This window comes from Malus sylvestris, chromosome 16, assembly GCF_916048215.2.
Source record: "Malus sylvestris chromosome 16, drMalSylv7.2, whole genome shotgun sequence".
NCBI classification, from domain to species: Eukaryota; Viridiplantae; Streptophyta; class Magnoliopsida; order Rosales; family Rosaceae; genus Malus; species Malus sylvestris.
The window spans coordinates 5,515,492-5,530,896 of NC_062275.1; the positions used below are offsets into that span (position 1 = coordinate 5,515,492).

Genomic DNA, 15,405 nt, shown 5'->3' on the forward strand with positions numbered 1-15,405 from the left:
TTTCTTAACTCGTGATACTTAGGACTGGTTTGGTATTGCTGTGCTTTGAAAAAAAAAAAACTGATTCTACTATGCTGTGAGAATAAGCTTATTTTTACTGCTTCACGTTTTCAGCTTTTTTTTTTTTACCCAAAACTGTGAAAATAAGCTGTTTTTAAGTGTTTACCAAACACTTTTTTGAGCTCAGCTTTTTTTAATACCCACTTTTTATAAAAACATCTCAGTATCAAACCAGTACTTACAAACAATTGTAGCAGCAAAATGTTTATACACATTGACTTTTAGTGGTATATGCGTTGCCTAAGGAGCTGGTCGACCTTCGTTCCAAAAGAGCATGTATCCTTTTTCTTTATTTCTTTTTTTTGGTTTGGTCAAGACTCAATAGGGAGGGAGGCTTAGCTGGCAAAAGGTTAGGACTTAGGACTTAGGACTTGGAACAAAACCGTGTAAGCAACTGCATAATTCCATGTGCTTCCCACGATAATTCGAACCACCATTCTCACTGTCATTTGATTCATTTCTTGCACCCTAGGAAACATATATTCTCTACAAAGTAAAAGCTTCTTTTTTTTCAAATATGTTATTGAGATCGATGTAACTTTTTATTTTGGTATTTTCCCACGAAAATCGATATAAGTTATTCATGAATTTGTCTATTGTAAATCATTGTGGTATTTTCAGGAAAATTTGTCAATATTCTTGTTAAGTGGAGGAGTTTGTTTGACAAAAATCACCTAAAAAATGTGGTCATGTGGTCGTTTACGTGACAATTTAATGAGGTATTGACACTTTTTTTACAGAATGAGCAAAATGATTTATAATGGACAAACTTTAGGAACCGCGTATATTGATCTTCATTGTCAGATATCAAAATGAGAAGTTATGATAATCTCATAATTATTTTGAACAAAAAGTCCAAAGTAAAATAGTAAATGCGTCAAATGGCCTGTGAGATAATTTGACCAGTTCTTTTACATCACGGTAATTGCATATTTAAAGTCAAATTTATTAGTGATGTATTGACTGCAAGTTAATATTGGTACTATTCACTTTACCCTTTATTTTGTTTTTATCGTTAAAACTCAAAGTTTTCAAGTTTTTTTTCATTAATTTTCCTATAAATTTATGGTCAATCGAGTTTAAGTGTTGCTTTCGATGGGTTTGTGGTCTAATTCAACATAATAATTAGATAAGCCAACGAATAAAACCATTCGTTAAAAGGATGACTGAAATGAATTTAGGATAATTCAAGGAAATTTATGACAATTCAAGGAATTTATCCAACTTTTCTGTCAAATTATGGTTAGCATTTAGCTACTCTAAATATTTAATTTAATGCAGTAAAGGAATAGTAGTACGGAATATAATCCGGTCAAATTTTTTTTATTAATTTTTAAAAAGTTAGGAAAATGTTTTTCGGTGGTTGACACTTGACAGGTTTGAACAGTATAGCAAACGACGGCAAATTTTGAGTCGTTTTCGTATTATTAAGACTGTAAATTAACACATTTGGCGTTTTGGGTGCATATTATTAATTGTCTAGTTGCACCTAAAACAAGTATTGCTCAATCATTAATAAAATAAAATGCAAAAAGTATGAAATTAGGTATTGGTCCTCTATAAAAATCCAGTTCAAGTTTTAATTATTGGAAATGTATATTTAAAATTGGGCCTACTGCTGTGACTGCGTGCATGTTATGAAAATATTAGAATATTTATAATTTTTTTTTTTTATACAAGATGATACTTGTCACATTTTTATACCACATTGTATTATTTGATAATAGAGATGGAATCTGCATGTGTCGGTGTGCCATACCTTTATTAAAAACGTGGTACAAATGTATTATGAAAAATATGATAAGTGTAACATTACTTTTCTTATAAGCCGGACAAGTGAATTGTTTGTCCAGCACCAAAAATGGTAGAAAAGGCCCAATTTTCTATCCTCTCTTCTGTACAGCCAAAATTTTTTCGTCCCCAAAGGATTAGGTCATTTTCAGACCGACCTAGAGATAAAAGAAGTTTCTAAATGCACTCAAACATTTGGTGACCGCAGCATATAAGAGCTTATGGAGAACTTTCAATAGTATTGTCTGATTAGGGTAATTCTCACGACAAGTAGGTTAGTGTGGAATCAAGTGGAACTACAATACAACATAGTCTTGTATTTTTGTGAGAGACGACTTTAGGACTATGCAGATCAGTTAGAAAAAAACATGAATGGAGTCCTAGTGGACACGGCAAAAACAATTGGGAGCATCAAAGGAATCCATGGATAGAACTTGCTCTTACATAACCAGCTTACAGAGCGCGAAACATTCAAAGCACCTTCAATATTATATAACATCTGCAAAATGATAACCACACACCTTTTTTTTTCTCCCGCTACATGCTCCCGTTTAATTTCGTCTGTTGCTCTAGAGCTTGTTTGAGCCATTCCTAAACATGAGAGGATTGTTTAATTTCTTATGGGATTTATTTGTTTAAATCATGCGTGTGCTTTTTAATGTTCATGCAGATTAATTTTTTCTTGCTTAGTGGTGAAATGGAAGAGTTTGCGCAAAACCAAGCACAGTAACGTTCTAAGATTTATAAAATCGACTCTACCCTTAGCGAGATAAAGCTTGGTTGTTGCTGTAGTGGTGAAATGGTGTGGGAAATTAGATTTAAAGTATCAATGTGGATGGAACTCGGACTGCTTGAAGCTAAATCTAGCTGTACTACGGCATGATTTTGCACACACCATGTGACCTTACTGTTTTTGAGTGAGATGACATGCTTCAATTTTGCAGCCCACGTTCTCTTGTTCTAATAGGTTTGGAACCAGACAAATTTACCATGGCATTTGTAGTCAAGCTACCTAGCACCTAGGTGGAGATTTTTAGATCGCTCGTAAATTTATAGCGACAAAAAAACTTATTGATCATTTACAGCAAGTACCAGCAATCCAAGAAAAGATGAGCAAACTTGGATCTGTAGTTCTGTACAGATTATAGCCTCCTTCCCTTACCGGCAATGGTGCAGGCAAGTAATAAATAGAACACATGCTACAAAAGGCTACTCTGAGTATTGCATTTATCCGAAAGCTGCCTTTTGCAGGGAGGGTAACATACTAACATGTAGAAGGAGAGCCCTATGCTCCCTGTGCATCAAATGCTACATTGATTCAGAAATCTAATAAAGTATGGGCACCTACGTATCTTACTTGATCGGCCTTGGCATTCAATTGAATGTGTTCGGGTACTTCGATGACTCACGGTATGGTGCCTGTATCTTGGACAAAATCGATCCATCCAACAATTTCCATTTCCGTTCTATCTAAGCAGATGGTCTGAGAAACAAGAAGAATGAGTTGATTTAGAAATTGCTTGTTTGAGGATAAAGTGCACATTACAAAATTAAGCTAGAGGGAGAAGAATGATTGTGGTCAAACACAAAAAGGAAAAATTTAAGCAATCATAACTTCCTGACGTTTTGAAATAAAAAACGGACTTCCTACGAATCAAACTAATTATAAATGCACGAAAAAATGAACTACCAATTGATGAAACAACTAGAAGTAAAAGATAAAGTGCTAAAATTAGTTATCCTTACCTTTTGTTCAGGTTCCTTGATGATGTACATGTAGCTGGCGAAACCCCGTCATACCGACTAGCATTGCAAGCCTGAACCCTCTCGGCATCTTGCATTTTTGCCAACGAGTGACCGGTAGATGCACTTCTACTTTGGTGCTGAAACCTTTCGCGGTCAAAAGTACACGATTCAGCACTTGTATTTTTATTAGCTATGTTAGGCATAGCATTAAGTGAGGGAATGGTTCCAGAAGTGAGCCTCGAAGTAGAACACCTCCCATCTGTTCTACGCCAGAACTTGGAACTCAAGAATTCTGCACCCGGCAGCTTGCAGCAGGTATTTTCGGCAGATTCTGCGTTTGGGATCCTTCCACTTGATATTGCCAAATCGTAAGATATTTCATCTAGAGCCATCTCAAGGCCGTGCACACGTGACTCAAGAGCATTCAACCCACTCTGAGAGCTCCCAATAAATCTCTGTAGACAAGTAGAAAAGGGGATTAAGTAGCAGACCAGAAGCTTCTTTAACATTGTGCATCACTATGAATAATTTAATATTGGCCTGAAGCCTTAAGTTCGGAACAGGATACGAATTATAAGAATGAAACTTTGAAAATACAAAAACTGACTAACAAAGTCAGTAAGCAGAGACGAGGAGATAAATCGTGAAACTACACTTCATCTAGAAACTTAAAATGGCAAGACTAAATAACAGTGCCTGCATTATCTCATTCCCCATTATCAAATTTTAAGTTTGAAGAGACCAGGCAACAATGCGGTGGTACGAGCCTCATGAAAAGTAAGGCAGAGTAACTTTGATTAACAATAATACTACCACCCGAAAGATAAAGTTAAAAAGAAGACGATAATAAATTAACACCTCTCGTCGTGGTGCAATTAACATGTCGAATTATGAGAGAAAAGGTGAACAAGTACAGGAACATACCTGAAGTAGGTTTAATAAACTGGACTGCTGGTTTTCAATCTGAATAAGTTGTTCGCGGATCAAACTGAGATCCTCAGCATCCTTTAGTTTCTCATAAACTTCTTCTGCATCATTGCTGACTTCAACATCTGAGTCATAGTTCTCATGATCATTAAATGGAACAACGAGTGACCCGGATTTTAAACCACCAGATCTGTATACTTTTTCACCAGGATTCTTACTAAAGAGTAAGCTGTTAGTTTCTAGCACGCCATTTCCAATGTGGTCATTCTTTCCTGATTCCGGATCTCTAGGGTCACTCCTAACAATATCATCCTTATGGGTCACCTTCGAGGAGAGAGAGTTTGGCGTAGCAATTTCAAATTTCCAATCGGTGGGTTTCTTGTGGTCCTGCTTCGAGAACACGGCAGTGTCTGGTTTTCTATCGTTTCTACTTAAAGGACTTCCCTTTTTAGCTGTGGTCACCAAAGAAGCATCTGATGGAGGGGACCTGTTTGTGGGGACTGTTTTCTTTGGTTGAGGAATCCTACAACAACCGGCATCATCGGAACTTTTTGACGAGGGAGGAGAGCATCGACCAATCCCATTATCTGGTCCCATCGGAAAGAGAAAATCCAACAGAAAACAGAAGATTAAATGACATTAGACGGGTCCCAAAGTTGTTTAACTTTAAAGATTATATATTGCAGAATAAAGACCACAACAGAGCTTACTCAAACTGGACAAATTAACACCATGGTAACAACTATTTCATAGTTCAAAAAATAGCTTACGAATTAGGATTCATGTCATAAATCTCTAAAACTGTTTGATCAAATAATTGAACAAGTAAAGAACTTGCAGGCATTTATTGCTACAATTTGTGTTTCCGAAACAAAGAAAAGGCCTTTACCAGTTGAAGATCTGGATTGAATTGGAGCAGGAACAGCTTCGGAATCGCCGGCAAGAAGAACCTTCCACAGCTCCAATGTCTCGTTCATAGTTTCCCGGACTAACTTCACCTGTTAAAGAACGAATTAGTAAAATTCCATCAAAAAATTATTAAGAAAAAGAAAAGAAAATAACTGATATGATTGAAATCACAGTACTTTTCCTCTTCTCCTACCCTTTCTCAGCAACCAAACAGAGCCCCAAACAACCGATTTGGGAGGTAGGGAAGGCAATATACCTTATCAAATCTCCGACTTTCCAAGGCATTCAAGCACGACGCTTTATAAATCGGCGCCAAATCTGTCTCCACCGTAGCCACCTTCCCAAGCGCCTCGGCCGCGGCCTTCCTCGTTGTCCAGTCCTCGCTGCTCAAAAACTCAATCACGCACGGCACAAGCCAGTCCAACGAGCCTTGGCTCGACGCGCCACCAGCCCCGATAATGCTCCCAACAAGCACCAGTAGCGCCGCCTTGGCCTTGAAGCTCTCGCTCTTCGCCAGCTTCGAGAGCCGCTGCAGGCTCCGCTTCAGCTGAACCGGGTCCGGGTCAGGCGCAGAATCGATCGCGGCAGCCAGACACAGCGCCGAGCCGATCTGAGAATTCAAGTCTTGCTCCGTCGCCAGAGTGTCCATCAATGGCTTTAAGAATGACGACGAAAACGCCGGTGTAGTGATCTTGGACGACATGGCGGAAACTGCCTCCACGCAAGCGGATCGGACGACGGAGTCGGGGTCGCGGAGACGGCGGACGACGGTGGAGATCATTTTGGACAAAAACGGAGCGAGGGCGTCGCCGTGGGAGTTCGACAGCAGGGTGAGGAGAGAAACGCATTGCTTGCGGACGGGCGGCTTGGTGGAAGAGTCGGTGTTGTGAATGCAGATGAGGAAGGTAGCGAAGAAGCCGGGGGCGAGGGTTCGGGCAATGGAGTCGAGCTCGGCGGAGGCCATGGCGAGAGTGTCGCGGTCGGCGAGCTTGTTGAGGCAGGTGATGACGCGGTGCTTCAGATCCGGCGTGGAAGATCCGGCGGTTGGTTGGGGCGAGCTGCCGAAGGAGGCTCGCCGGGAGAGAGACGCCATTGGTGATTGCTGGCAGTGAACTGGGACGGGAGGGGGTTGAGTAATTGAGGGAGGAGGTCAGTTTGTGGGCATTGGGATTGGGGGAGACGAAGGGGGAGGCGGTTGAAGCGGTGGAGGGAGAGTGATTTGGCGGCAGAGTTATATGGGGGATGTATCAGTTGGACTGGGTCTCTGGGGTTTTTAAATGTTTGAGAGGGACGAGGATCGCTGAGTGGACTTATTACAGTGTATGCCGTACAGGCAGCATTCAGTAACTTCTTTATTTTTTCGCGGGGAAAAGAAAACTACCAAGTTTTGCCCTGAATTTTTTCGTTAGGACAAAAATGATTGGAAAATTATTTTCACACATTATTTTCAACTTCTAACACATTTAAAAATGAATAATGTAATTTTCTTTTAAAAACACTTTTTTTTTAAATTATGATTATTAGATTGAACAAATCAAACGAAATTGAATGCCACAATTAAATAGAAGTGTGTAAGAACCTAAAAATGGTGTGAAAATCATTTTTTGAATTATATTGTGTTTCGAACAACTTTTTAATTTTTAAGTTGTTAAATTTGTACTGTTATAGTTATTAAATAAAAATCTAACAGTTTAAAATAAATTAACTTTTTTTGTCAAACGCTTTCGCAAATGCTTTTAATTGTAAGAAAACATTCTTAACCTTTACAAAATAAGTCTCAAACATAGTCATATTTTCATTGTTAGTGAGACTGATTTAAAATGTTTTTTGTTGGATAATATTAGTTATTTATTTTATTATTTGGATTTGCTTGTTTGTTTAATATTTTGGGTCTAGTCAGTTAGGCCATCTTCAACCAATCTGGTCAGAGGACCGAAGATAGCCCGAAATGACACGAAAATCACCTCAAACCGAGGGCTAGGCCAAATGGCTTGTGGGCCCCACCGAGCCAAAAAAAGAGAAAAGGACTAACCAGCTGGCCCAACTCAGCCAGCCCCAGGCCGAACCGGATTTTGAAGGCAACGGTTACTAGTTGACGTCAACTAGCCGGTATATTTTTTTACAAATTTAAAAAAAAATCTATTTTTTTTCCTATAACCATTAAACAACATTAAAATAACATTAAACAATATTAAATAATATTAAGTAACATTAAACAACATAAAAATTATACAACATAAAAAAATAAAATAAAAACATTTAACAACATGAAACTTAAACAACATTTTTAAACATATTTAACAACATAAAACTTAAACGTTTACTCCATGCTTCTTTTGGCCCAAAGATGTGCAACGAGATCCTGTTGTAGGTACTTGTTTGTGGCACGGGAACGTATCATCTTATAACGCCTCATGTATTTATCTGAAGGTGTGTGAATTATAGCCCAATATCCACCTTATCTATGGACATTGGAAGCTGAAGATAATAAGTGTCGCGCTTATAAAAATCCTATCTAAAATCCCTACAACCAATTACATCTCGACACGTGGCACTCGAAAATTTAGACGTAAAATGATTGAGATTCCTTATTGACAATAAATTTGCAAAGTCACTCAGATATCGACACGTGACACTCGAAATAAGAGATGTAAAATTATTGAGATTCCTTATTGACAAGAAATCTGCAAAGTTACTCAGATATCGACACATGGCACTCGAAATCCGAGACGCAAAATTATTGAGATTCCTTATCTACAAGAAATTTGTAAAGTCACTCAGATATTGATACGTGGCATTCGAAATCCGAGACACAAAATTATTAAGATTCCTTATTGAGGTAGTTTAATTTAAGTAACAATATTAATTCAATTAAAATAATAAATTATGTTTGGCCCTATAGCCCTTTGGCCCCTCGGTTGGAGATGGTTCTTTGTCACAGGGTTAGGTTTGGCATGTGACCCTTTGGCCCCTCGGTTGGAGATGTCAAGAAATATGGTTTGACATTGTTCATTAAAATATTAATTTCTTGGAGGGCTATAGAGCCCAAAGAGCCCTCTGGCCCTCCTTTGATTGGAGATAGCCTTAGAATTAGGGTTTTGTTTCCCTGCCTATTATGATAAAGTTAGTTCTCTATATGTATGATATTTTTTAACCTTGTAGATCATAATAACTCAATCAAGATGTAGCATCTTCGATTCATGTAGTATTTTTGACAATTATGTACTTTTTTGTTTAATAAAGTTTGTATGTTCAGTTAGTTCGTTGTGTACCTTGATATTTAACTTATTTTATAGTTAATTAAAATACAGTTTAAACAGTATGGAATGCTTCTGTTGAGTTGTTCAGGAGATGCTTCTTGGATAATAGTTGAATCTTAATTTGTAAAATTATATATTTTTCAGTTGGATTATTGAATGAAATTTGTAGTTTTGGCCAATGCACATGCATGAAAGCATATAAATTCAGATGGCACATGAGTAGCCATACACAAAACAAATTAGGTTACTGAACAGGATTAGCAGGCCACGTTACCGAGAGCCAATCGGCTTCTAATGATGGGAAGGTTTACAACTTAATTAAGGTTTGACCAGTCCAATTATTGTTTAATTAGCATCTTAATTATTAATATATACCTCTTATCCAAAACTTGTATGATAAACATGCATGTTACTCTAGGCAATGAGAGAGGATCCTAGTCGGATCCTCTTTGTAAGAATCCTAGAGATTCTCCAATCATATTCGTTTATTATAAATCGTGCGGTTAATTTTCGTCAGTTACTGTTTATATTCAATTTTAAATAAAAAAAGTTATAATAATTTATGATCGCATAATATACGATGAATGAATATGATTTGAAGATTACCGGGATCCTCACAAAGAAAATCCGGCTAGAGCTCACTCATTAGGCAATGTGCTATGAAGGTTGGGAATAATAAATACACGACCTCCACACATGTATTCCACATGCAATTACGTCATTGACGAGATCGAGCATCTTCCTGCAGTGCAGCTCTGCGGGTGAAAAAATGATTGGAGAGGTGAATGAGAAAACCCTAGTTTCTGAAAGGCTATAAGGGCACGTGATCGCAGAACCAGAGGAGGAGTCCACACTCCATAATCACGTGTACGTCCACTTTCGCGTCTCCCGCCGATAATATAACAATGATAATACTCGTGTCTCATTTTATTTGTCTTCTACTTATGAACGGACTTTATCATTTGAATATTATAATCGAAACTGTTTATTAATTTTATAATATCTAAATACATAAATAAAAAAGGATCTTTTAATCATTCATATATATAAAACAAATTGACGGTTTATTATGAGAATGCTACTCATTATCAAAATCGTTGATTGATTTAACACGCATGGATAATCAAACGACCTTCAATTTGCAAATATGATTTTTAGATGATGATAAATAGAATGACCGATTTTGATTACAATATTCGAACGGTAAATATTTGTTAATCATAAGTAGGAGACAAGTAAGTTCACCCATATGAGGACACAAGTATTATCCATAAAACAAAATGTGTAAAAAAATTACATAAGAAGTTGTATTATTGATATAAAAATAATAACAGTACACGTATACTATGTAAATTGTTTTTCTAAAACAAGGTAATCGCGTGACTCGAAGCCTTGATATTCAATGAACCAAATCTAGTAACAATGTCTCTTCTAGCTAAAGCAGAAGAATTAGGTTGGATTCGAGTCCAGATGTAGAAGATGATTCGTTTACTTCAGATTTACTTTGATGTGCTAGTCAAGAATAGGACCCACCACCTCGTTTGTTTCATCTTTTATCATTTTTTTAGTTACGACTGCTAAGACTAGTGTATCATGTTATGCTAATCACGATGTTAATAGGGTTGATTAACTTGATTTAGCAGGGCCTGTGGGGTCGTCGAAAGTCGACCCTTTATCTATCTATACCCAAAAGTCGACCCTTTATCTATCTATACCCACAAACCTAATCGCTAGGGTTATGCCATGCCACAATATTATTACAGCATCTGTTTGTGTGTGTGTGTGTGTGTGTGTGTACACTTTTTGAGTGAGACAGAAAGGGCCCCAAGTTGGTGTAAATCCCCCCGTCATTTAAGTTTAAATGAATGAGATTAATTACGAAAAGCATGACTAAGTTGATTTTTATGTGTTTTCGAAATACATACATATTATTTTATATGTTATAAGATAAACAAGCGATATGGTTAATATTTTCATTTTTAGAGTATATCAATAAAAAATAAGTATACATATCGTAATTGAAGTTAAATAATAACACTACAAAATGTTGCGATGAATTCCATGTTCGGGAAATAAGAGACCTTACATGTGCTTTTAAGTAATTAGGTTACTCTCCATATTATTGATTGATTTTATGGTGGCAACTTTCCTCATGGTATCAAAGCACGTTGTGTGTGAAGCTCAACGGCCACACATACTTCACATCACCCGATTTGTGTTATCCACGTGTTGGCTTGAAAATTGACCACAGGTGGAGGAAATGTATATGTATGTTGGGACACGTGGATAAGTTAGAATACCGTATACTCAAAATACTGAAAAATCTATCGCGACAAAAACTAAAAAAATTCAAAACTGGGTACACGATATTTAGCCCAAATTTGAAGGGAATGTATATGTATGTTGGGACACTAAATAAGTTAGAATTCATGTGGCATCTTTCATTTTTTGCAAAAGGTTTGGCACTATCCGGCACTGATCTGTTGCTTTCGCACTTGTGTAGTTCTATTGAGATCACACCAAGTGAAAATAATATATCCTTCTTTTTGAAATTCAGAAAAACGAACTAGTTGCAAAATGTTTAGTTTTAACTTTTAAGGGTCATAAAAAATGTTGCAGCATATGGATTATATCTTACAAAATAAGTGGAAACCGGAGAGGAATTTTCAACGATATTATTTAAGATTAATTGTTAAGTTAATGTATGCTAAAAAGGCAACAGCTGAGCGTGGTGTTTGGAATATCATCAGTTTTAGTTTTTGCTTTTGAATAAAATAAGTCTGCACACAGTAAATATATACTGCAACCATGTCAACTTGTGGACTGCAAGGGGTGGTTTGGGAGTGAGGTGCTTAAAAAAAAGCACCTATGAAAAAAAACTGTGAGGGTTTTAGGTGTTTGGTAAACTGAAAAAAAAAGGGCTTATTTTGGAAGATGCTGTGAAAATAAGCTAAAATCAAAGGAAAAAACTGAAGCTGCTATTTGCAACTTTGGAAAACTGGTTTTTTTTCAAAGCACACGGAGCTACAGTGCTCCTTTAATGAAAAGACTCACTATCAGACTGCTTTTTTTTCCAAAAGCACTTTTACAAAAAAGTTTACCAAACACTCTGTTGATTTATTTCACAGCCGCTTATTCTCACAGCACAGCCACTTATTCTCACAGTAGTTTTTTTTTCAAAGCACAACAATATCAAACCAGCCCTTACTTTAATTAATCATGCCCCATTTGCTTGCATAGAATGTTGGAATGGTTTACGAAACATGCATATCTCAGACTTGTAACTAAAAATTACCAGAAGATCTTATATATCTCAGTACAAATAAAAGATTGTACATCGTATAAGATAAGTCTATTTATATTAGTTGTCAACTACGTACATTCTTCAATGTCTTTGTAGCTACAAACTCGATGATGCACAATTTAATTAGAGCTACGTATGTATAATTTAGTTGTAATTATTAAGAGAGAACTTTGGATGGGGTTCCTACCTACAAGCTCTCCACATACGACAATTATCTAAGTCATCAATCTATAATATGCATACTAAATGTACTAACTTTGAGAAGTCATTGAAATCACGAGCAGCAATGAAGAAGCAAAGATCTTCTTCTCTCCCTACACACCTTATGTACTATTGTAAGAGAGTGGGCATCTAAGCCTTATATTTATAGATGAGAATATTAGATTTATTGCCCATAAAGAAAGCCCTAATAGATTTAATACCTTCAAAATTCATGACCTAATCGGATTTATATTCTCATTAGCAGAATTCATGACCTAATAGGATAAAAAAAAGCCCTAATAGTCAAATAATTCAAGATAATAATTTTACTTTCTATCTTGTATTCTTAATTAATAGAGCTTCTAAATAGATATTCTCAACAAAAGTGTTACAAATACTCGATGAGCGTGGATATGCAAACATAGATATACAGACAAAGAAAGTAGATAGATAAGATCATAAGAAGTCGCTGAGAGAGAAGATAGAGATCATCGGTCGAACTAAAATGTAAGTGGATATATTGGATATTGGACGACTGTGCATGCATGGTGTCATTGGTGTGATGTGGTCCATGCATGCTTCATGCAAAAGCAGTAGCGGCCATGTTGTTTGACTGAGAGGCAGACCCCATCTGAGAGCTAAGCTTTGTCCTTGGATAGTAACACGGAATAGCTTGGCGGCCCTTCACATGGGGAGGCCAGGCCAAAATTTAAACCAAAACCATCGAATTCTTTCTTTATTTCGATGATTAATATCCATCCATCCCTGCATTTATATTTTTGTCCCTTCCATTCCATGTGTTTTGTGTTTTCCTGCTCACATGCGACAATCTCACATGTAACGTCTATTTTGGTACAAACTAAAATGATGAGCCAAGTCCATCCAACAATATTTATGGACCATATATATCAAAACAATCTATTAATAGAACCTCTGTTGTCAACCAAAACTCAAAGAAATTATACTTTTAATCCCCTCATCAATACTGAACAAATATAAAAATAAAAATAATAATAAGGACAATTTTATAATTACATGAACATAAATTTTACTGTTTTTTCACAACAACCTCACAGCTAGGTTAGTATGGCGTGCTCTATTTGAAAATTAAAAAAAAAAATTGCTCTTCATTATTCCAATTTTCATAACTGATTTTTTTTAAATTTTAAAAACTAATCACACTTCGTAATAAAAAGAATGAAATAAAACTGTTCACACAGAGCATCTACTTGTATATATATAAGGGAATGGTTTCTTCGGGCGCCATATGCTTGTCCAAAGATGGATACTGGTGGCGGTTCAAGGAGCCAGATACGATAGTGTCCTCGTGGAGCAAGGTAGTTCTTGTTAAAAGCGTGACACCAGTTAAAATTTTTGACAAAAATATCACTAATTTTTACTTTTTGGCATATTTTTTGACTTTTTGTCACGCTTTTTACATGAGTTAATTAATAACTACACTTATTCTGTGCCTGTTGCTCTTTTTTTTTTTTTTTTTTTTAAAATCGAAGACAAACAACTTAATTATAGTTTATTTAACCTTTTAACATATACAAAACAAAAGGACTCAGCCGAATCAAATATAAAAACATTGGCCGTTGATTTCACACGCTAGCCAGCAACAGCATTATACACTTCATCAAATAGGAGATGGATTGTCTGCTCTCCCATTTTCATACTCTTCACATCTCCTCTTGTTTTGTGTGATCACGGTTAAATCACGTTAACATTTTATATTCTTATTACATTTTGTTTTATTATTTTTATAAAAAAAATTAATTTAAAATATTGATGTAGCGTGACCACACAAACAAAAGAAGATAAGAATAGTATGGAAATAAGAAGACCCACAATCCACCTCCCATCAAATAATTGTATCAAACATAAATTAATGACTTCACGTAGGCGAAAGCTATGCATGGGAGTTTAGGTCTTCCCTAATGATTAAGAATCTAACAATATGTATGATTAGGGCTATGCAATGGATCTGTCCTAGAGTTGTAGGGCAGTGCCCAATATGATTAAGAATCTAACAATATGTATGATTAGGGCTATGTAATGGATCCGTCCTAGAGTTTTAGGGCAGTGCCCAATATGATTAAGAATCTAACAATATGTATGATTAGGGCTATGTAATGGATCTGTCCTAGAGTTGGAGGACAGTGCCCCACTGGCCAATATTGTGGGACCTGATGAGTTCGTCTTGTGCGTGTCCCGACTCTACTAGTTACGTATCACGCTTCATGTTCGGAATCTGTGTAACATGGAAATTCAATAATTCCACGTGGTGGCTGCAACACAAAGGCAAGTATCCACTGTTTTTGGGTTCATGTCTTATCCAGCAAACATTCTTTATTCAATTATTCAAATTTTTAGTTACTTAATACTACTGTTAAATAGTAATTGTTTTATTTATAAATAGAATAATGTTATTCATACCGTATTTTTATACCATATTTTTATACCATCTTAGGTGACATTTGATGTGGATAGCCACATTATTTGAATTAATTATATTTTTAAATTTAGTTTATTATTTAATAAACTAATAATTAAGAAAATGAGAAATTATGTTTATATCATTCTTTTTGCTACTCCATTGATTAAAATCCTATTCATTTTTAATTTTTGATCAAGGTCCTTAAGTATTAATAACATCATTAATTATTTGAATAATAAAATATTTTTATTTTTAAATATATTCCTTTAGTGTTAAAAATGTTACAATTAGTATTTTTATATTTATGACAAAATTTTTTATCATATATTTTTATTTTTAGTTTGTACCTATTTTTAATTTGTACCAATTTTTTTTTTCATTTTTAATTTGTGCCCATATATTAGTTTCTTTTTGTGCCCATATTTTTTTAAAATTTTATTTGTGTTTGTACACATGTGTATACTATCATGTGACATTGTATATTTAATCAATGATAGAAAAATTACATATGGTATATTTATGTTTTATGCCTAAACTTTGTATCATATATTTATATTTTTAGTTTGTACCCACTTTTAATTTGCAACATTTTTTTTAAATTTGTAGTATTTTCTTTTTAGTTTTATTTTGTACCCATGTATTAATTTCTTTTAGCGCCTATATTTAAAAAAAATTCATTTGTACGCATAATTTTTTAATCTTTTATATGTACCCTAATTTATTTAGGATGTACCCATTCTTCTTTGTTAATATATCACTTTGTTATA

The 15,405-nt window shown here is 35.5% G+C and overlaps 1 protein-coding gene across 1 annotated transcript; it reads right to left on the minus strand.

Annotated features, from left to right (window-relative positions):
* Positions 1 to 2,881: 2,881 nt before the first annotated feature.
* LOC126608497 (TORTIFOLIA1-like protein 4) lies at positions 2,882 to 6,697 on the minus strand. Its single transcript, XM_050276435.1, has 5 exons — positions 5,690 to 6,697; positions 5,414 to 5,522; positions 4,522 to 5,111; positions 3,598 to 4,052; positions 2,882 to 3,334 (listed from the first exon to the last, which is right to left on the minus strand). Exons 1-5 carry the CDS (start codon positions 6,524 to 6,526, stop codon positions 3,322 to 3,324), a joined length of 2,004 nt encoding a protein of 667 aa, XP_050132392.1. The 5' UTR covers positions 6,527 to 6,697; the 3' UTR covers positions 2,882 to 3,321.
* Between the last annotated feature and the right edge of the window lie 8,708 nt (positions 6,698 to 15,405).